The following is a 22,364-nucleotide window of genomic DNA, read 5'->3' on the forward strand; positions in this document are numbered from 1 at the left end:
TAAATGGATTTTTCAAGACATTATAACACAACGGACTCTTGGCTGTGGTATTAGGCATGGAAACTTGTACTATCTTGATATGGCCACTTCAAAAAAATCAAAGAATTGGTCAACCAAATAACACTGAGGCGAGTCAAGGAAATAAGGATATGGCTTGGTTATGGCATCGTCGCCTTGGTCATCTGTCATTTAATTATCTTCGAAAATTAAAACCAAGTTTGTTTTTACATACAAATGCTAAGTTTAATTGTGACATTTGTGAAATGGCCAAGAGTCATAGAATTTCATATCTACCTAGTTATAATAAGAGTACTTCACCTTTTATGATTATCCACTATGATGTTTAGGAACCTGCTCAAATCCCTACATTATCTGGTGCTTGTTATTTTGTGACATTTATTGATGAGTGTACTCGTATGATTTGGATCTCTCTCCTACAAAACAAGGGAGAGGTATGTTCTATTTTTCAGAATCTGTATCAAATGGTAAATTCACAGTATCAATGCCGAATTAAAGTTCTTCAATTTGATAATGGTGGGGAGTATATAAATTCTGAATTGAAGATTTTTTATCAAAAAAAATGGTATTCGAGACCAAACTTCAAGTACCGGTACACCGCAACAAAACGGTTTGGCAGAACGAAAGAATCGCCAAATACTAGAGGTTGTCCGAGCTTCTTTATTTGGCATGAAAGTGCCTCGAGAATACTGGGGCGAAGTTGTTTGCTCTGCTGCATATCTTATTAATCGGACGCCATCACGAGTCATTGAGTTTAAAACACCACATCAAAAACTCCATGAATTAGTTTCTACTCTAATTGGTCCAAACCTTGAACCTCATGTCTTTGGTTGTACTGCATATGTACACCGGGTTACAGGTAAACTTGATCCACAAGCTGTCCGTTGCATGCTTATTGGGTACGCAAACTTCAAAAAGGGATATCGATATTATGATCCTATAGAAAACAAAATGTATGTAACCCGTGATGTCACATTCCATGAAAATACTCCTTATTTTGGTGGTCATGAGTGCTCTCTTTAGGGGGAGACAATACTTAATTTGGGTGAAGACAACACTCATGAATACTTTCAGGAACAAGAAACGGACAACTTTCAGATCTGTTGTTACATTTCCTGATCCTGTTGTTACACATCCTGAGAATGATGATGGCCCCCAAGAAAATCAAGCTGGTACAATTTTCCAAGTCACACCAACAGCCATAGAAATTCCAGATGTGTCGGTGTCTCCTCAGGTAACATCACTACCTTCATCTCCTTTAATTCATGATCCAACTCCTCTAGCTGAACCAAGACATCCGATTAGGAAGAATAAAGGAATTCCAAACATTCAATATGATTCTGATTTGAATGCTAAGACTAAATACCCCATTAACAATTATACCTCCACTCATCGTTTGTCAAAGTCACATGCACTTGTTCTCAATCAATTATCTCCTGTATCTATTCCAAGTAATGTGCAGGAAGCATATTCAAAATGGAAGAAAGCTATGAATGATGAAATGGAAGCCTTATAAAAGAATCATACATGGGAACTTGTATCGCTACCCTAAAGAAGAAAACTGTAGGGTGTAGATGGATTTCACAGTTAAGCTCAATCAAAATGGAATCATAGATCGTTGCAAGGCAAAGCTTGTTGTTAAAGGGTATACACAAAAGTACGAAATTGATTACGGAGATACATTTGCTCCTGTAGCAAAAATAAATACCATACGAGTTCTTATTTCCATAGCAGTGAATCAAGATTGGCCGTTGCGACAGTTCGATGTTAAAAACGCATTTCTTAATGGAACTTTGGAAGAAGAAGTATACATGGATCCTCCTCGGGGTATAAACTTTGGTGGCAAGGTATGCGAACTAAAAAGGGCCTTATACGGATTAAAGCAATCCCCCCGAGCATGATTTGGAAGGCTATCAAATTTCATGAAGAAGATTGGATATAAACAAAGTGATGCTGATCATACTCTCTTCGTCAAACAAGAGTTTAAGAAGGTGAATGCTCTTATTGTGTGTGTGGACGATATGGTTGTTACTGGAAATGACTCAAATGAAATAGCTGTCCTCCAAGAAAGCCTCGCAACTAAATTTGAACTTAAAGATCTTACGCACTTGAAATATTTCTTAGGCGTTGAAGTTGCAAGATCAAGTAATGGAATCTATCTGTCCTAGCGAAAATATGTACTAGATTTGCTAGCAGAAACTGGGATGCTAAACTGTAAGCCCGTTGAAACTCCCATTGAGGTGAATCACAAGTTAGCCATTCAACAAAACTAGATTCCAGCCAATAAGGACAGGTATCAAAGATTAGTTGGGAGGCTAATACGTGTCCTGGCATTGCATATGCGGTTAGTATTGTAAGCCAATTCATGCATGCATCAAGTGAAGAACATATGGAGGTTGTTCATCAAATCTTGCAATACTTAAAGTCTTGCCCAGGAAAAGGATTATTTTTCGTTAAACAGGGAGATCAAGAGGTCAAGGGATATACAGATGCAGATTGGGCTGGCAATTTGACCGATCGAAAATCTACATCAGGTTATTTCACTTTTGTCAAAGGTAGCTTGGTTACATGGCGAAGTAAGAAGCAAAAAGCGGTAGCAAGATCAAGTGCAGAAGCAGAATTTCACAGAATGGCACAAGGTATTTGTGAATTACTATAGATAAAGCGTATTTTACATGATCTGTGTATACATCTGTCAACACCTATGAAGTTATTATGTGATAATAAGGCAGCCATAGCAATTGCAAATAATCCTGTTCAACATGACAGAACCAAACACATGGAAGTTGATCGGCACTTCATCAAAGACCACCTTGACAAAAATACAATTAGTCTTCCGTTTGTCACGTCAAAAGATCAACTAGCAGATGTCCTAACAAAGGCTGTATCCGTAAAAGATTTTTAAAGCTCACTTAACAAGTTGGGAATGATGGACATATATTCACTAACTTGAGGGGGAGTGTTGGCTTGAGCAATTTAAGGAGAAAGAAATCTGCTATTAAACTCTGCTAGATTGTGCATATAATTTGTTTCCTTAATTGTAAATATTTGTCTTTGATTTAGGCTGTGAATTAGGATCTTAATTGTACAAAACCAGTATAAATATTTGTAATTGCTTAAAAGTAAATATATGAAAACAAAATTATTCTCAATTATCTTTTCTACAATATACACACTTAGGATACAGCACACTAAATAAGTAATACATTAATATTTCAAATAAATAAATAATCACTTATAATAAATCATAAACCTAAACCAAAAAATACTTAATTTCTTAATTCAACGACACAAAAACAAATTAAAAAAAAAAACACTTCATTTTTTATTGGCAATAAAAAAAACCCTTAGTTCATTAGCTTGGTTATAGAGTAGTCTCCTATACCAAGAGCTAGGTTGCATGGATATGGGACACGAGATATAGAAATGTATGAGATATGGAAACGTACGAGATGTGATAATTTTTTTAAAAAATAGAACATCTAAACTCTTAAAACAAACTACACTAAATAAGTAATATATTAATATTTCAAATAAATAAACAAGCATTTATAATAAATTATGAAGATAAATACTTGATTTCTTATTTCAATGATACAAAAATAAATTTAAAAAATTCATTGTTATTGGTAATAAGAAAAACCTTGATTGATTAGCTTGGTGTATAGAGTAGTCTCATATACCAAAGCTAGATTGCATAGACACGGGATACGAGATACGATAATATACAGCATATAATAATTTTTAAAAAGAGTAAAACATCCACACACTAAACTAAATAAATATACATTAATATTTCAAATAAATAAATAATTATTTATAATAAAATATAAACATAAAATAAAAAATACTTAAATTTTTATTTCAATGACACAAAAATAATTTTTAAAAAAGCATTTAATTTTTTATTGGTAATAAAAAGAAACCTCGGTTGATTAGCTTAGTGTTTTGAGTAGTCTCATATACCAAGAATTAGGTTGCATGGATACGGTACATGAGATACGAGAACATACAGGATTGTGCACCCTCGTCCGAGCATCTGAGGGGAAGGATGTCCGAATGATGGAGTCGTTTGATCTGGTCGGGCCCATTGGTCAGTTCGTCACGCAAACTGGGAGAAACTGGGAGGAACTCCTTATGGTTCCTTATTTTGTGTTGGTCAGATTAACAGATTATGGCTTGGTTTAGCGCTTAAATGATGTTGGGTTGGCTCTTTGAAGCACTTTTGACATGTGTATGATGTGATAGAGTCGCCACCTTAATGTATTTTTATTTTTGGAGAAAAGATTAAGAAAAAAATCTCGTGATCGATTCCGTTTTCAGTTTGCCTTTTGGATAAAAGGCACTAGCCTCGAATCATTGGGTTTGGGGACTAGATTTTCAGCTTCTTTCGAAATGAATTAATAGTTTGGGTTATAATTAAGAAACCAAAATAGTTTTGCATGAATGTCAGTTTATCGATGCGTAAGCATATTAATAATTCATGACAATTATAAACAAACGTTAGAAGCATAAATAATTGAAAAGTGTGTAATTCGGAGGGGAGCTTGACTCTAGCCTCGTTTATCGAGAATTCTAGATCGTGCGACACATTTTCCTAAGTCCCGACCGGTCATTTCGGTCGGGGCCCTCTACCTAGGCTGAAATCCATGGTTATTACTTCGTATCTCGTTTGTATGAGGATTAGGGCGCACGAAATTTTATTATCGATTAGGATGATAGGATTTTGAAGGTGCCACTTGAGGAGTGGGCTAATAATGTGTGTCGGAAGGACCAGGTTTAGTTGAAAACTGATTTTATCGGTTTGCCGGACGAACCGAGCTTCGAAGCATTTTGGGTGTCGGACGGACCGAGCTTGATAGTTTATAAGGTGCTGGATGGACTGAGCTTTAATTGACAAAGTTTTGAGTTTAGTGTTTTTATACCCTTGTGCTTGTGATGCGGCCGGATCGGAGCTCCATGTTGAAAATTGATCAAAGAGGTCGAGTCTTCCTCCAAATCAAGCTAAGGTAGGGCACTAGGACCCGAATTATATTTCTAATTAATGGATTATTAATTAATTCTTAAATTAATTAATAATAAATTAACTAGCTAATAGCTTTAATCTAAGGAAGACCAAAGTGTGTGAAAGTCGAAAGGATCGATTTTTGAGTACCAAGTCGGGTCTTAAACTCAACTAAAGAAGAAGAGCAAGGTCAGACTATAATGTCTTAGAACCATTCAAGAGGGAATGAGAGTCGTTGATGCTTGAGAAGCCTCGATCAAGCAACATGAGGGAGGAAGATGCCCTTTTATAGGCCAAGGAGTTGCTGGGCAAAGGACACGGCGGTACCGATATCCTCAAAATCGGTACCGAAGTGCTCCAACCCGGTACCGATCAAGGCGATCGGCAAGCACCAAATGGCATTGATCTGGGGCTCATCGGCACTGGCCAGAAGCTGGTCGGCGCCAATCAGGGCAAATTACTGCCCTACCCTTGGCCTTTGATTTTGAGGTTTTCGAGCTTCCGGAGGTCTGTTCGAGGCCCAAACGACGTCCGATTGAGCTGATTCTCACGTCGTTGGAACTGTGGTGAGATTTCCTAAGGCTCGATGTTGAAATCATGTCAACAAAGATATGATAATTTTTTTAAAAAGTAGGACATCCACATGTTTAGGACACACTACATTAAATAAGTAATACATTAATACTCCAAGTAAACAAATAATCATTTATAATAAATCATAAACATAAAATAAAAAATAATTAATTTCTTATTTCAATATAATTAGTTAAATTCTCAAAATTATTATCACTATTGAAAATATATCAATAGTGTGTATACATTTTTTTATATAAGTCATACCATGTATGATTTTGCTACTACATACCTTATGAAAGACTTCACAAGATACTTAAAAAGGAATATCTTAGCATTGAAACTTTTCAACATATCTCAATAAGATACAATTTATCATTTTATTATATAATTTTACTATTTTTGAATGATATTATAAAAAATTACTTCATTCTTTAGTATTGCTTACGGGTTCTAACACTAGTAGTATCAATTTTATTGATATATATATAGGTATGAGAAGAAAGACTTCCCGATTCTTTGAAGCAATCTCCTTTGAATATTTTTGTTCTCTTTTTTTATTTTTTTCGCTTTTCTATTTCTCCAATATTTTTTAATTATTGTGTAAAAAAAGTTAATTATTTTAATAATAAATCACTCTAATATTAATCCTTTAGTTTTCTCCTTTTTAGTTTGTTGGTACTATATATAACTCAATAAGGTTGTTCTTTATTTCTATACATTTTTGTTTTGAAAAAAAATGCTCAATTTAGCCTCTGAACTTGGATCCAATATTCAAAAAGCTCAAAAATGATTTTTTTTTTTATCAACTTATACACAAACTTGTATAAAAATTGCCAATATACCTATTTTCATTCTAAGTCGGCGAGCGTGTAGTTTAAATATTGAAAAAAGCGCGTGATTGATGATTTCCGTACAAGTTTCTCTTTTCTCACCTCACCTATATTCAATGCCATGTTTATCTTTTTTCCAAGTTGAAGTGCTAAATTGAACATTCTTCCTTTTATTTTTCTATTATGTGTTGAATCATTATGGAGTACTAATCAACCAGTAATATTGCCAGTATTGATATTGGTATAAGAAATTATGATTTAGTTTTTGATAATTTGCATGTATCTATATTATATGTTAATTAATTGTTCGTGTTTGTTTTCTAGAAGAGAAATATGAAAGACAATTAAAAATATATGAAGAGTCTGCTAAAAGAAAGGTATTGTATGCACAAAAAATTTGTTCTAGATATTTTACTTTATGAATCGTATAAATGCTGTGGAATTTTTTTAACACTACTTTTTTTTTTTTTTTTTTTTTTGAGTATTGATAAAAGGGGATTTGAATCTAGATCTATTGCCGAGTCATATATACACTTACTACTAAATTATGTCTTACTGCTTTTTAATACTACTCTTAAAAAATTAGGATTGCATTTAAAATACATTAAGCTTTTTGGAAGATTATGAAGAATAAGAAGAGAGGAAAAAAGAACTGGATAACAATGGCATATGACTATTTGAGAAGAAAGACTAAAAGGGATGTATTGATTAGGGATTGTGTAAGATTTTAAAAGAATGGTTGAGTTTGATAGAATTAAAGAATTTCTTAAGATTTTCATAGTTTCCATTATAATTCTGCATACAGTTTTATGAAATGGGTGAGACTTTTTTTTTTTTAAAATTTTGATTGACTTTAATAGAATTATAGTGATCTTTATATATCTAATTAAAATTAATTTTAGGACTTAATTGAATAAATTAAAAGATTTTAGGGTCCAATTGAAAAGCTGAAAATATAATGAGGGACCAAAAAGTAAATGCGTCGTATTCTCCAAAATCATTTTTTTTTCTTCATTAAAACCTTACCGCCGTCGACAGTGAAAAGCCTGCAATAGTTAGTGTCGCCGGCGGCCATCTGTGCTACTAGAACAGTCACAATGTGGTTAGAAGACCACAAACTTTTTATCCCTGACTGAACGGCAACCGTCTTATCGCAAAATCACAGGTTATATATATATATATATATATATTTAAAACCGAAAACCAACGCCACCGTTAGCCAGGACCTGCGCCAACTGCCAGAGATCGCGCAAGGAGGCAGTTTTATATTAATTTAAAATTGATGCACAGCCTGTCACTTGCGGCTCACAGAGCCTAGTGGTCCGTCCACAACAATGGCAGATTGTATTCTTCAGTTCTTTGACTATTTGAAAGCTTTTTCAATTTTTTTTATTAATCATTATTTAATTGAAATCAATGCATAAAAATTTTAAAAAATAATCAAAAATAATATGCAGCATCATGAATATTAATTTTTGTCAAAATATCAAATTCTTAGCACATGAATTATTTCGAAACTAATCCAATAATTAATACATTGTTTTACATCTTAAGGGGTAGAGATGAAAGTAGTACAAGTATTTTAGGGTACCCGCTTTGCTCCAATCTGTTTAAAGAGGATATGAGTAGTTATAAAAGACTTAGAATGGATATGGATAGTGAAATTACTACCTGTAACGGATATGGATAGTGAAATTACTATCCATAATGGATACATGTAGGGTACATGTATAGATATTTAGATACCTGCAGGTACCCTATCCATTATTTGTAAAAAATATATTTTGAATAAATTTGAATTTGAATAGTTTAAAATCCACGAGCACCTTACCTGTTGAAAAGATACTTTAAACGAGTTTTGGATAGATACGGGTAGTAAAATTTAAATGAGTTCGAATACGAATATTTAAATAAGTATTTAAATGGTTTAGAATGAATATGAGTAGTAAAATTTTAAACGAATATGTTTAAAATTTGCTGGTACCCGCTTCGCTTCCATCTTTATCAAGGGGTGTATTGGATTAATACTCTTTTAAATTTTAAAAGATTTTTAAAAATTTTAAGTTGGAGAATGGATTTGTGAATAGCTTTTTTATTCATACCTGACGCCTTAAAATTTAACTAAATCAATAATTTTATAAAATCCTTCCAAATTAGTAATATTTTGAATACCATCAAATTTGTATGAACTTTTAAAAAGTCATAATTAAATACCATCAAATTTTTATGAATTTTATCAAAATCTGATTGAATACCACAAGATTTTAATAGATTCCAAAAAAATCTAAATTGAATACTATTGAAATTTTAAAATTTTCTAAAATCTAATAGAGTTTTAATCTAATATATGCTCTAAAATCTCGTTCATTTATTTTATTTTATTGATATCAAACGTTACAGTTGTAAGTTAGTGCTCCCCTCTACAATTGCTCGAGCTAAAATTTAAAATTTTATTAATACATCGGGCGATAGTCTAGTTTGTCTTTTTATTTACGTGAAAAGTAAAAAATTTTAAGTTCAAATCTTTTCGACCATAATCGTTTTTACCGATTTAATAAACCATAAGAAAAAACTAACTCTATCATATAGTCCACAGTCTTATTTAAAATCATAAAGGTCTCCATCGAATTTTAAAAAAAAAAAAATTCAAAACTATTGGTTAGTGTGCAACTTTTTGCACTCAATGGCACCATCCCAAACGCCACATTTTAGTTATGACTTGGCCCACCTAGGCCTTCGTCTGAGAAAAATAATATTGGTAGAAACTGAATTGCCTTTTTCTTTTTTGCTAGTTTATACAAAATTTCATAAGTCCATGTTAAATGAAGTTTCTTACAATGCGAATTACACTATACATTTAAATACATGAAGGGCTTATCTACACTTGTTTATGAACCTACTCCTTATACTCAACTAATCAAAAATAATTTTTTTAATCAAATAAGACCAAAAATAAAAAAAAATAAAACAGTAATGATATTTTAATAAATCAATTTCGATTTGGCTTATACAAACAGTAATAATATTTTAATAAATCAATTTCAATTGACTTGATGTATAAGCCAAATGTAGAAGAATCTTATCCTCTACATTAGTATGCCATAAAGGGGTATAATTGAAATATCCCAAAATTTAAATTTCAAGACTTTCTCAAATTAAAATTACTTTATAATATTGTAACATTTAAAATAAAAGTTTTAATTTAATATTATTATTGTAGGCGGTAAAACCAAGTGTCTTGAGTCTACAATTATTGAGAAATTAAATTAAACGATTAAAAAAAAAATCATGTCTCTTTTGTGTGATTCGAAAGAGAGAGGTCTTACTGCCATTAAGGCTGCAGTCGGTAGTATGACTAAGTCCAGAGAAATATATTTTTCTTTATTTGAAAAAAAAAATATTAAAGGGAGTAATATTTCTCTTATTTTAAATCTTTCAAATTCGGAGAAAAAATAACAAAAGAAAGCAAAAATTTTCACTCATTTTTTTTATCAAATTATCCAAATACTCCAAATTAATTAACAAACTTTAATCCTTTTTTAATATTTCATTATTTAAATGAAAACATAATTATCAATTTTTCATAATAATAATTTATTTACTCTAATATTTTAAAGATGTGAAGATAGATATGTTGATGAACTGGTAGGTTCGATTCTTCATTTCGATAAAGATGGGTATCACTTCGTCGCTGAATGTGGAATTTTTTTCTTTCCAAACAAAGGAAAATAAATTTATTTTTTTATCATCATTACATCAAAACACAAATGCAAAATAACTATGAAAAGAAAATTTGACAAAATCAGCAACACCCTCAAATTCTCAGAAAACAAAAAACCATTTATCAGCAAAGCCCAAAAATCTTCTCCATAGACCACTTAACACTAGCATCTCAAATCAAGAGTAATTATGTTTAGCAGAACAATACACAATTATATTTATGCTGTGTTTACTTTGTTTAGTTCACTAACAGAAAAGGCAAGTTGAAAAATATAATAACAAAAAAGAAGAAAAAAAAAAGTGTACTTCATTATAATAGAAATACTAAATAGTAATTCACCCTATCATACAAAATAAAAACTAATGTCAATTCAATTGTTAAATTAACATTCAATACCATCAAATCGAATAGTTAAATTATTCGGTTGCTTAACCGTACATGGATGCAGTTTAACAACTACTAAGACAAACAGCAAATAGGCTCTTACCAGAAAAATAGACATGGTTTCACATTAATGTTGATGCCAGAAGGAGCTAAAACACAAACTCATGAGGTTGTCTCAAGCATTCTAACTGTTAATACGGTCAGCTTCAGATAGTAATACTACTTAATTTGTATTAGTCATTTACATGCCTCAACTATACTAACCTGCTTAATCAGAGCACAAGAGACATTTCTACTGAAATTAGAAATTGTATTAAGCTAGAATGGCTAATGTTGCAACACTACTCTTGCTTTCGTTACATGGTAAAATTAGATGTAAGGTTGTGGAAGTGTAAATTACATGTATCCAACAAAATCACCTTAATTTCCTCCAAAATCTTCTCTTTCTTCATTTTCCCCTTTCACATGCATGTATAAAATGCCAGCTAAATTGCGCCCACTAAACTTAGGACCAAATTCTGTTATGGTGACAAAACATCGATTCGTTATAATTTGGTCACTCAACTTTACATTTTGTTCCGATTACATCTAACTAAACCGTGAACTTGTGATTCCAACTGATATATACATTGAATCAAGCGATATTGGTATGACTAGACTCCTGATTATGAGCATTCTTTTCCGACCAAATATTTACCACCTAAATTCACCAAGGAGCGAAAATTAAGGAGAGAGAAATCGGAACTTATGAATCTGAACTCCCCAAAATTGTAGCCATTCTAAGAGCATAACCTCGCTAATGACCTCCAAGACATCATTATGCATATAGTGGTATGCTCCATTCCTTTATTAACCACTTAAATGAGGTCAATTATAGTTGATTGCAACAAAAATTTAAAATTAGCGATCAAAATTATATTAATTACTAACTAAAGCGGCAATTGTAATAAATAAACAAATGTTTTATGACCACAATACAACTTGGTTACCGGTGCAATTTACATATAAAATGGAGACTAACGTCATTCCATCAAAGATAAACAATCAAGATGTCATGAGACATAGTGTATCATAATTACATAAAAAGACAACGGATCTATTTGATTTTGTTTCATTTACTGTTGCCTTTACTTTTAGGCTGTCATATAATGCCTATCATATAATATCCATTATTAACTTCCTCACCATAAATATTTTATAACGTCAACTCTTTTATTTTAATCAAGCAAAAAAAACAACAGTGTTGTCCTAATATGACACTAACCATATGTATGCTCATTCTAAAACTACAAACACTATGTTTTTTATCATTCAAGTAATTTAGAATTACTTTATGGTACACCTTCACAATAAATTTGTATAATGATTAACTTACCGTTTCGTTTAAATGAATTAGAGTTGTGGAACCCATTTAGAATGAATCCCACTTAGAATTCATTTAGAAATAAATTCTTGTGTTTGGTCCGATACAACTTAAAATGTAGAATTAAATTGAATTCCACATAATCGATGTTTGATATAATTTCATAATTGAATTTCATTTATCCTCACTTCCTAAACAACCCTCAATGGAAATAATATTGCTCATTTCTTAATAATGTTGCTCAGTTCTGACCATTTGTTTGCACAAATCCATATCATCGCAGACATGCAAAACTAATGACAAATGCATGTAGCAAATTTAGAGTATGGACCTTCGAGCTAGCGTGAGATCTAAAGTATAGCAAATAACAGCCTTTTAAAACAACTTGGATTCTGGAAAAAAAGAAAACCCTTGAAAATGGAAATTAAAAATGATCATGTAAGTAAATACCCTTCCAGACATATTGTAGCAAAACAACATTTAATTACTGATCAAAGATTCAAAATCATAATCAAATTGTAGAAACCTTAACTTATCTCTTCTTCTATAAAAATCAGCCTTTCCAGTGGATCTCATTGAAATCAACTAAACTTACCAAATTGCAATAAAGTTAGATTTTAGCAGCCAAATTTAGACAAATTGAAGTTTTGTGATCACAATGAAAATCAGAGGCTATTTCAGAGATTATTATGATAATTTTCAACATGATAATAGAAAAAAGATTATGTCGGTGCAAGTGAATATGAGGAGTGTTAGTTACATGGAAAGAAGACATCTTTGCAAAGTGATATTACCAATAAATTGAAAGACGATTATGATTGTTATTGAATGGTGGCAGTCATCAACAATGATGGTTTGGCACAAATATCTGACATCAGCAATGAAGCTACTACATCACTGTATAGTAGTTAGCGAGAGCCAAGGCGTCACAGGGCTAGGTCTAACATCCCTTGCTCCCATTTACCAACTAATATTTCCCTCAATCTAGGCCAGCCAAGTACCAAATACCAAGGATCTCATCCAACCAAAGGGGCAAGACACAAAGGAATATCTAAGTTTTATTAACCTTGGGCCATGTTGACGTCATGTAACACATATTGCCCTAGAGGAAACCTTCCTGCAGAGGAGAATCACACATTATGGACAGCCCATTATGGCAGCCCCATAGCGTCCATAAGGCCCCCCTATGGATAACCAAGCCCTCTCACCCGATTACAATTATGGAGCTCACTTAAGGCCCAATACCATCCACTGGCCTCAGGAATGGCAGAGAGCATGCGCCAAAGGAGTGTACCCCCACCCAAAAAAAAAAAAAAAAAAAAAAGAATATGGGTGAATTGACATCAGAAATACCAAACTGATGACTTATTTTTATTTAAGTCACTAAAAATTAATTTGATGTACACTAAACTTATGATTTTCATTGCAGTAAGATATTGCTCTCACGTTATAAGAAACATAGCCAAAATTAAAGAACAAGTTGGAGCCCTAATACGCCTAGTAGAAGTAATAATGGAGACAACACAGTAGATTTCAATAGTCAGCAAACATTTAAAAGAAAATGAATTTCATTGCATTAGGAACCTGATTTTTTTTTTTTTTTTAAACACCAAGGCAGCATATGGTAATTTCACTGATATAAACAGATCTAATAAGTATAATTGTGATTAGACATTGAAATTGAAATGCATGCAATTGCAAGACTTCACTAAATTGAAGCAAAGAATTTGCAAAAATATGTGCAGATAACACCACCTGGATGGAGATAGTGAATCAAGGATGGCTAGCAGCTTTGTATGACTGAAATGTGGTTTAACAGTCCTCCCCTATTATGCAGGCAATGGTTCCTCCATAACTGTAATTTGAAAATTGTCGGGCTAGAGTTCCTTACAAATTTTAAAATTAACATGAGAGAGAGAGAGAGAGAGAGAGAGAGAGAGACAGACCTTTTCTCTTTGTGGAAACTTCAGCATCCTCTTTAACTGCATCAAGAGCAACTGGTGGTTTTGTTGGTACATCAGGAAGATCCAGCTTTTCCTCATGTTCCTTAGATGGCATAGTAGGCACTGTAGGCATGTCTTCAATGGTGATCTGAAAATAAGAGTTTCCAATGCAGATAAGATAGGGAAAAGAAGCACATCCCTGAAACGTTTAAACAAGCAAAGATTCCATACAACAAGACTGAGAAAAACTTATAGATGCACACCTATAAATCCAACAATCACCAGTAGTCAACATCATAGTTGTCCAATCACGACTCAAATCAAGAATTGGAATTCTTATTTTCAGAATTGAGAATTGAATCGAATTGCAAGATTCAGTATAACTTTTCAAAATCAACTAAAAACAATAAACACACATTTATGGACATATTTCCTATTAATTTTATAAAAAGGTACTAAAAATTCAATTGCAAAATCATGTATTATATAAATTTCAATTCCCAATCATGCAATAAATACAAAATAAAAGATAACCTAATGACTTGTGATATTTCAAGTAAAAAATATCAAACTATTAAGTTAAAATTTTAAAACAATAACTAAAACTATTAAGCCATTAGATTTCCTATCCCAATCCAATATTCATCCATCATCATTTCCAAATTGAAGCCCTTGATTATCTTTATCTTCTAATATAACCATATCTAAGCTCTTATTCCTTTACATTGATTTCCACTTGCATTGTTGGGTATGAGAATCAATGACCACATGGATCAACTTGAATCATATAGTTTGAATTGTGAATCATATGATTTATACTCAATTATGATTCACCATAAGATTAGCCTCGTTGGGAATGAGAATCGACTCAAATCATAGTATGATTCAAATTGCAAACTGTGAGATTCTAATGACACTGGTCAAATTTGTCGACCACCACTAACCAACTCTAATCACCAGCAACCACTGACTACCATCATTGGTCACTAAAAACTATCACAATTTATCGTTTTTATGTATTTTTTTTCTCATATCTAACAATAAATTTTTTAAAATATGAACTTTTTACAATTATAAACATTTCATAGTCATATAAATTATTATTGTTTCTAGATTCATACAGCAGATCCAAATTAATCGAGGATTAAGGCTCTTTTGCACCAATTGCCTATGCTTGTTTATTTATTCTTGCTATTATGGACTTGATCTGATATAATGACAAAAGATACATGTAGCCGACCCCAATTAGCTTGGGATTAAGGCTTTGTTGTTGTTGTTGTTGTATAAATAAAATCTTTGATATTTTCATTTAATTTTCAATGGCAATCAAACAATAGAAAATGGCTTAAAATATTTTCCATAAATAAGTAATTTTCACGGAGCCTAAATCTAAACCAAATGGCAAGACTGGATACCAAAAAGAAAAAAAAAAACAGTGAATGCCTAATGCAAATAAAACAAAAAACTTACTATATTAAAACCAATTCCATCTAATTATTTTTCTTCTGATACCCCTCTCCTTAATATTTATAGTAATCAAATGTTAAAAGAAAAAACAGTATAAGGAATACGCAATGCCGACACCCTGGAGATGCTTTAGCATAATGAGCTGATGAATATGAAGGTAGGGATCAATTATGATCATGGAAAGATAAGAGATGCTCATGGTTTGAGTACGAGAATCAAAGGCACTTTTCTTACCAACCATTTTCTTTTTTCCTTTTTATTTTCGGGTGGTATACAGCGGTTTGATGTTGGTTCAACAAATTATCAAATCAAACTGAATGGTAAAATCAGTCAACCAAAATTTTGAATGCTCATTTTTAACAAAACACTTGATTAGTTAATCAGTTCAACCTGTTGTCATCCATCACACCCTTCTAACCATTCTTCGGCCACCAACAGCCAGGAACCGAAAAAATAATTGTTACGTCAATGCCAATATTTATAAAAGTTAAAATTAAAATAAACAAAAATCCCTAAGATAACCAAAATAAAGAAATACAAGTGCTTTATAAAAATATAATGCAGGTGGCAGTTTAATTGATCTTATAGAAAAAATAAAAAGATAAATAAGGTCCAAAAAGCAGTTGATGATGTAAAAGATAGTTGTACCTGAGTTTCCAAGTTCTCGAATTCAGCTAGGATCTCTTCTTCATCTTCTGCTGATAACTTCTCCCCCAAGATGGCATTAATTTCCTTCAAAACCATCACACGTCAGGAGCTTCTATTCCAAAATTATATTAAACTGAAAAAATAACTCGGAGAGAAGAAAATTATAGAACAGTTGAAGATAAAAACTCAAATTATTCACTTGAGCCAGAGACCACTAGAAAAAGAGGAAAAGGGAAAAATCTGCTCACTAGAACTATATAGAGATTTCCAAAAGGAATTGCATCTAGGCAGATGTTCCAAGGCACACGTCTTCAAATGCTTTAGTGAAGCAGTTCTGCTTCCACAAAGATCTAAGTATCCAACCAACTCAACCAACTCATAGATCATAAATAGATGGCGGAAACAAATTGTGAAGGAAAATCAGAAGTCCGAGAACCGCGGATAAGAAAAGCTCTTATCTTTTTTCAGGTAAAATAGGTTTCATTAGTTAATTGTAAAAAGTAGTTGCTCAAAACAGGAAACCTGTATTAATGCTCCTTCACTAATTCTCCCAAATCACGTTGACAAAAAGTCAAAATAAGCATGAGAATAAACAACTGAAATTATAACTTAATGTTCTTAGATCATTCAAGCTTACAAAAATTGTCTGATGAAAACATGTTATGAATGCTAACAAGGACAAAATGAAAAAATAAAGATAGATATGAGAGGGAATATTCATATATCAATCTTGTAGCTACGGGATTATCATAAAACAAATAAACACAGATGGAGAGAGAGAGGGAGAGAGCAAACGCGTGCAAGAGAGAGAGAGAGAGAGAGAGAGAGAGAGAGATAGAGATTCCAAAAGCAATCAATTAAAAAATGTAATTCATGTATACCCAGAGTTAAGCAATAGCATGGCAAGGACTCAAAAACCCTAATTGATGAGAAGGATGACGTGGCTCACACACCAAGAATCATAATACCTACAGGTATTCAAATCTCCAATCTATAACCAGCAGCCAGCACCCATCAACTATAGAAAAGCAAGTTAAACCCTTAAACTAATCCCCTTAACAAGCACTGCATCCACCATCATTTGACTACAAATTTCACATCCACCATGAATGTGCAAGTTTCACAAACCCATACTGCAATTACAACACCCAACCATTACTAACAATGATGAAGCTGTTGTTAATGAGTACCCAACTCCTAAACATCAATTCTTATAATCCATGAAATCCTGCTAAACACTCCCACCTAGGCGTCCCATCTCCAGTAAGAGGTCTTTAAAAACCAAATGTAGTCTCTTTGCAACCACTAGTAAAAAGGAAATAACTTAAAGCTACTAGCACATAGGGAGCTCGAAATCAAAGCCTAGTGGTGTGTATCCTTGTAAACCTTTGAAGTGCATTAATTCAATTAAATTTTGAATTCTATTTGACAAGTTTTCACACTTAGAAAGCACATGATTGCTAGATTCAATCCTTTCAAGTAAAAAAGACAACATTTGGAAGATATGGACATCATGCCAGAAGTGACTTGTGTCGTAAGCAATCAATTGATTTAATGGATCTCTATTTTATATAAATTTATCTTAATAAATGAGGGTAAACTAGAAACGTAAGAAAAAAAAATCATCTTACTTTTCAAGTAGTCCAGACAATGGAACTGAAACGAATTCTATCACTTTAATATTTATGCCAACAAATGAATTTTATTATAAAGTCATTTAAATTGACTTCTACTAATAGAAGTTAATTGAATTGTAATGCAAGAGACACATGAAAACAAGATTTATGCTTAAAGCAATATATTATGTGGGTATGCTTAGGTCTCCAACTTATACTAATTGTTCAAACAACTGTAGGAAGTAAAACAAGAGAAGCTCACTTGCCATTTGGAATAGTTCAAAAATAAACACATATTTGGCATAAAAATGTTCATGTATTCAGGTACATGCATTTAACATTCCATAAAATTAATATGATTGAAGGAATAAATTCTATTTAAAAGCCTAAAAGATAAAGGATCCGAAAGAAACTAAAATATCTGATGTCAAGAATAACTGAAAATAAAGAAGTAATATTCAACATTAAACTCACATCTTGATAAGCTTTAGCTTCAGCACTATCATCCATTAGCTTCTGGACATCATCCAGGTTGATCTCACTTTGTATTGCCTTGACTGCATCATTACCTGCTTTTAGACTCTCGAAAACAGCTTTCTGCTTGCTGGCCAGTTCAATATCTGCCAACTGAGCCAGAATTATTGTAGAGTTAGTAGAACATCTAGAAAATTGTAGAACTATTCCTGATACAAAAAAAAAAAAAAAAAAAAAAAAAAAAGCTACTTGCCAAATGTTGTTAAGAGCAACAACCAAAACTACCTGATACAATTTTAGAGTTATTCAAAGTAGGGAAGGTGATATTGCAGTCAAATTGTTGATAACAAAAAGCACATGGAAAAAACAGAAGGAAAAACGAAAAACAAATATTGAATGCTGAAAAAAGAATATAAACTGCACTCTTCCTATCATTTCTCACTTGTTGCTCAACATTAATAAGCCAGGTATCCACTTGCTTCAATAATTCTTCCTGTGTTTTCTTCTTCTTCAATGCTAGCAAGGCTCTATCCTTTCTCTTTTGCCGAATCAAATCTCTAGCAGCATTCTTTTCAGCTTCAATAACTTCTTCAAGCTGAAAAATAAAGAAGATAGAAGCATTACCACAATGCCAGCAGATAATATCTCAAGAACTGGACAATATCATGATCATCCAAAATACTCTGGAAATTGCTTATTTCAAAATTAGAAGCATATATTAGTGCTACAAAGTGCATAAATGCATATGCATATCCTCTATATTAATTAGATGACACAGATAAGGAGAAGAAGATTTAGACTTTGTTCTCCGATAGTTATTGGATCTAAAATTTTATAATATTTTTATATCTTTTTTATTTACAAATTAATTAGTTTACAATTGTTTTGTTTTTAAAAAGTAGGAAAAATTATTAATGGATTTATTAATGGTATTCGAAATTTCCCTCTTTAGAAGTTGAATTTTAGGATAGGGAATGGGGATCACAAGTACTCTAGATGAATAATTTTAGTGCTTCGATTCAAGAGAATTAGTTGCTCAAAGATATAACAGAATTTTCCAGTAATCATGCTTCTCACGGAGTCAATTGACAGAGTGAGTACTTAAACCTTATCGGCTCTATCAAGGTTACTTGACTTTGCAAATTTCCAGAATGAATCAATTGGGCATATGTTCTTGAGGTCTTACCCCGTTTGGAACAAATGAATTCCACAATTTTGTGATTCATTTCAAATTCCAAGTTTTTATGTTTGGAACATTAAAAAATATTAAATTCAATTCTATGGAAATGAACATAACTAAACCAAATTCTTAAAAAAAGTGAAATTTACAAATGAATTCCACAAAACTAACAAAAACATGTTTCGTGGACAAAAATGCACATATTATCTTGTTCTTCTCTCTTTTTCTCTCTTTTATTTTTCTATCTTCAATGTGGTTTCTCCCTACGCAGTTTCTTCACCTTTGGTTTCTGATTCCAACAATATTAGATAATGGTTTTTTGGTGTTTTATTTTCTGGGTTTTGTTTGTTCTCTTATGTGAAAACCTGAGATGGCTCAAGTTCACACGCAGCTACAAGCTCCAGTTTCTACTCCAAAAAGGATGGCAAGCAATGGAGTAACCTAGTTCATGTCAACATCATTGTATGTTGGGGATCTTGAACAAAATGTGACCAAAAAATCTCTGTGATTTGTTTAATCAGCTGGGTCAGGTCATTTCAGTTCAGGCCTGATAGGGAGTTGACCTCTAGAAGGTCCCTCAGTTTAGGGGCTCATGGCTATATCAATTATAATTTTATTTAGACATATAAGAGCTTGCAATTATTTTTATTTTAATCAAAAACACAAAAACAAGATTATTATGTCGTGGAAAAAAGAAATGACATTTATTAAGTTTTTTATGTCAAAGGTAATTTAGGGAAATAAAGGCCAATAAATTTTCAATTCTGAGTTTATTCCAAACATGTTTATTTAGAATTCAATTGAATTCCAGGTTTTAAGTTGCAACATACTGAACATAAAAAATTCATTTGCAAATGAATTTTACTTGAAATCATTTATAAATGAATTTTACATTTTAAATTCACTTATTCCAAACAAAGCTCTAATTTTCCGCATCTTGACAATATCCTCCCTTCTAAATTTTTCATTTTAATCGTTCAGGCAATTCAGAGGATTCCATTAGTACACTTGCAAAAGAATTGCCAACTACCTTATAACTCATTAATTCTCCTAATGAACATCGAGACAACTCTAGAATCAATTTTCCTGATAACCAACTATTGGCCTACACTAAATTTCAGCCCCTAAACTCAATTTCATAACAATAGAATTATCATAGTTCACTGGAATTATAAGTAAATTCTTATCCACTTGCACATACATTTTCCCTTACTAGATAGATCATCATAACCATAAAACAAAGTCTCCAATTCCACCTCTCTCCAGCTACTTACACTCACTGACTTAAGCCATGCCCTTATTGAACTGTTAACGCTTCATAACAGACTTCCTATTCTCAAAAACTCCAATAGTTCTCTCTTGCACTCATCTTTAACCCCTCCAGACTCATGGCAGAACTGACGAAATTGCAGGCAACACAAACAGAGCAGTGAGAATGGTTTTTCAGAGAAAAAAAAAGGTTCTATTTTATAATCTTTAACAGCTACCCACAGTCGCATTTTCACTCCTCATCATTTTCAATAACTCCAATTTCTAAATTAAGCAAAAAAATAAACTAATAAACCAGAAAATGAAAAAAGAAAAAAAAAAAAAAGCAAGTAGGAAATCTAATAATGCTAAGAACACCTCAAAAATCAAATATAGAGAGTAAAACTAAAACCTTTTGTTGGTATTGCGCAAGCTTACGCCGTTGGGTCTTGAGAGAGAGAATTGCTCGATCCACCTCTGTTATCTTAGGCTTCTTCACAAGTAAATTCCCCATCTCCTCCTATCTAATAGTAAAATAAACAAGATTTACGAGTTTAGATAATGAAAAGACATAATTATAGCTGCTAAAAAGTTAAAAATAGAGCAATTAAAAACTGAAAGTGCAAAAAATTCAAAAAATCAGAGCTTTATAATGGACTTACTTTTTAACAGTGATTCTTGAAGCCCCTAAAATCATACACCAATGGTCAGATAATGTCCTAGCAATATAATCTCCTAGAGCTTTTTTTTTTTTTTTCAACTCCTGCAATTTTATCTGATTAGAATCCATATGTATCAACCAACAATTAAATTGAATGAAACAATTTTGAAGAGAAAAATAGACATTAAATTTTCTTGATTTAAATTAAATCAAATTTACAATCTGATGTTGAATTAGATAGAAACTTAAACATCAATATTAAAACAAGAATGAAAGAAGTTCTCTTAATCTCCAAATGATAAAATAATATTCAAAAATTAAAAAAATAAAAGTTTTCTCTACCCCATGGTTTACCCACCACCCAACCTCTATCCATGGCGGAGACAGAACATAATTCGGCTTCAATCTTACATGGCACCAGAACATCAACAAAATAATATCAGCATAACTTCTATATTAAGGTGAAAAAAAAATTCAGAAGTACAAAAAAACAAAGATTTTGATAAACCCAGAAACCTATACAATTTATTGACGTGCCGCAATATTGATCATCGCTGCATGATACTCCTCATCCACCCATGAAGATGGTATGAAAATTCAGATGTCTCAACCCACAAAAATATTATTCCCACAATCAAATCAGTTCTTCAACTTGCTCATTAATTGGATGCCAAAGATTACAAAATCTGAAAACAAAATCATGGGAATCCATAGATTTCAAATTTCTTACCGTGTGGTCAGATTGAAAACTTGAAAAATCTCAATCTTGAGTTCTCGATCTATTTTCTCTATCCCTGTTTGGTGAAGTAAGGAATATCAGAAAAGTAGTCGTTTAGCCTTGTAGATCACTACAGTGCTCAGATTTTTAGTGAGACAGAGAACAGGAAAGAGTTTCGAGAAAGATGAAACGAGGAAGAGAGGACAGATGGGGAAAAGTGGGAGGAAGAGCGTATATGAAACGACACCGTCCTCCAATAGTTTGGTTTTTTTTTTATCGAAATAAATGTTATTTTATTAAAAATAATTAATCTAGTAAAACTTTAACTTAGACCAGGGATGACGAAATCTGATTTTTGGAACCACAGTCCAGGTTCAGTTCTGATTCTAAATTTTTTTAGAATTGTAAACCAGCTGTTCAAAGAACTGAATGAAATCGAATATTTGACAATCGGTTAAAACTGACAGTTTCAACAGGTTCCAACTTAAATTTTTTTTCTTTTTTTAAAAATT

The 22,364-nt window shown here is 32.2% G+C and overlaps 1 protein-coding gene across 2 annotated transcripts; it reads right to left on the minus strand.

The window, feature by feature from the left end:
• Positions 1 to 13,447: 13,447 nt before the first annotated feature.
• Positions 13,448 to 22,058, minus strand: LOC105627962 (vacuolar protein sorting-associated protein 20 homolog 1). 2 transcript variants are annotated; one of them, XM_020676827.3, is made up of 8 exons: positions 21,865 to 22,058; positions 21,136 to 21,236; positions 20,886 to 20,993; positions 18,488 to 18,640; positions 18,046 to 18,198; positions 15,956 to 16,039; positions 13,844 to 13,988; positions 13,448 to 13,752 (listed from the first exon to the last, which is right to left on the minus strand). In XM_020676827.3, exons 3-8 carry the CDS (start codon positions 20,985 to 20,987, stop codon positions 13,727 to 13,729), a joined length of 663 nt encoding a protein of 220 aa, XP_020532486.1. In that variant the 5' UTR covers positions 20,988 to 20,993; positions 21,136 to 21,236; positions 21,865 to 22,058; the 3' UTR covers positions 13,448 to 13,726. The 2 variants fall into 2 exon arrangements, with proteins under 2 accessions (XP_020532486.1, XP_012064631.1); XM_012209241.4 differs by having other exon boundaries at positions 20,886 to 20,997.
• Between the last annotated feature and the right edge of the window lie 306 nt (positions 22,059 to 22,364).

Source organism: Jatropha curcas, chromosome 8 (assembly GCF_041381405.1).
Source record: "Jatropha curcas cultivar XTBG-Jc1 chromosome 8, XTBG_Jcur_1.0, whole genome shotgun sequence".
Taxonomy (NCBI): domain Eukaryota; kingdom Viridiplantae; phylum Streptophyta; class Magnoliopsida; order Malpighiales; family Euphorbiaceae; genus Jatropha; species Jatropha curcas.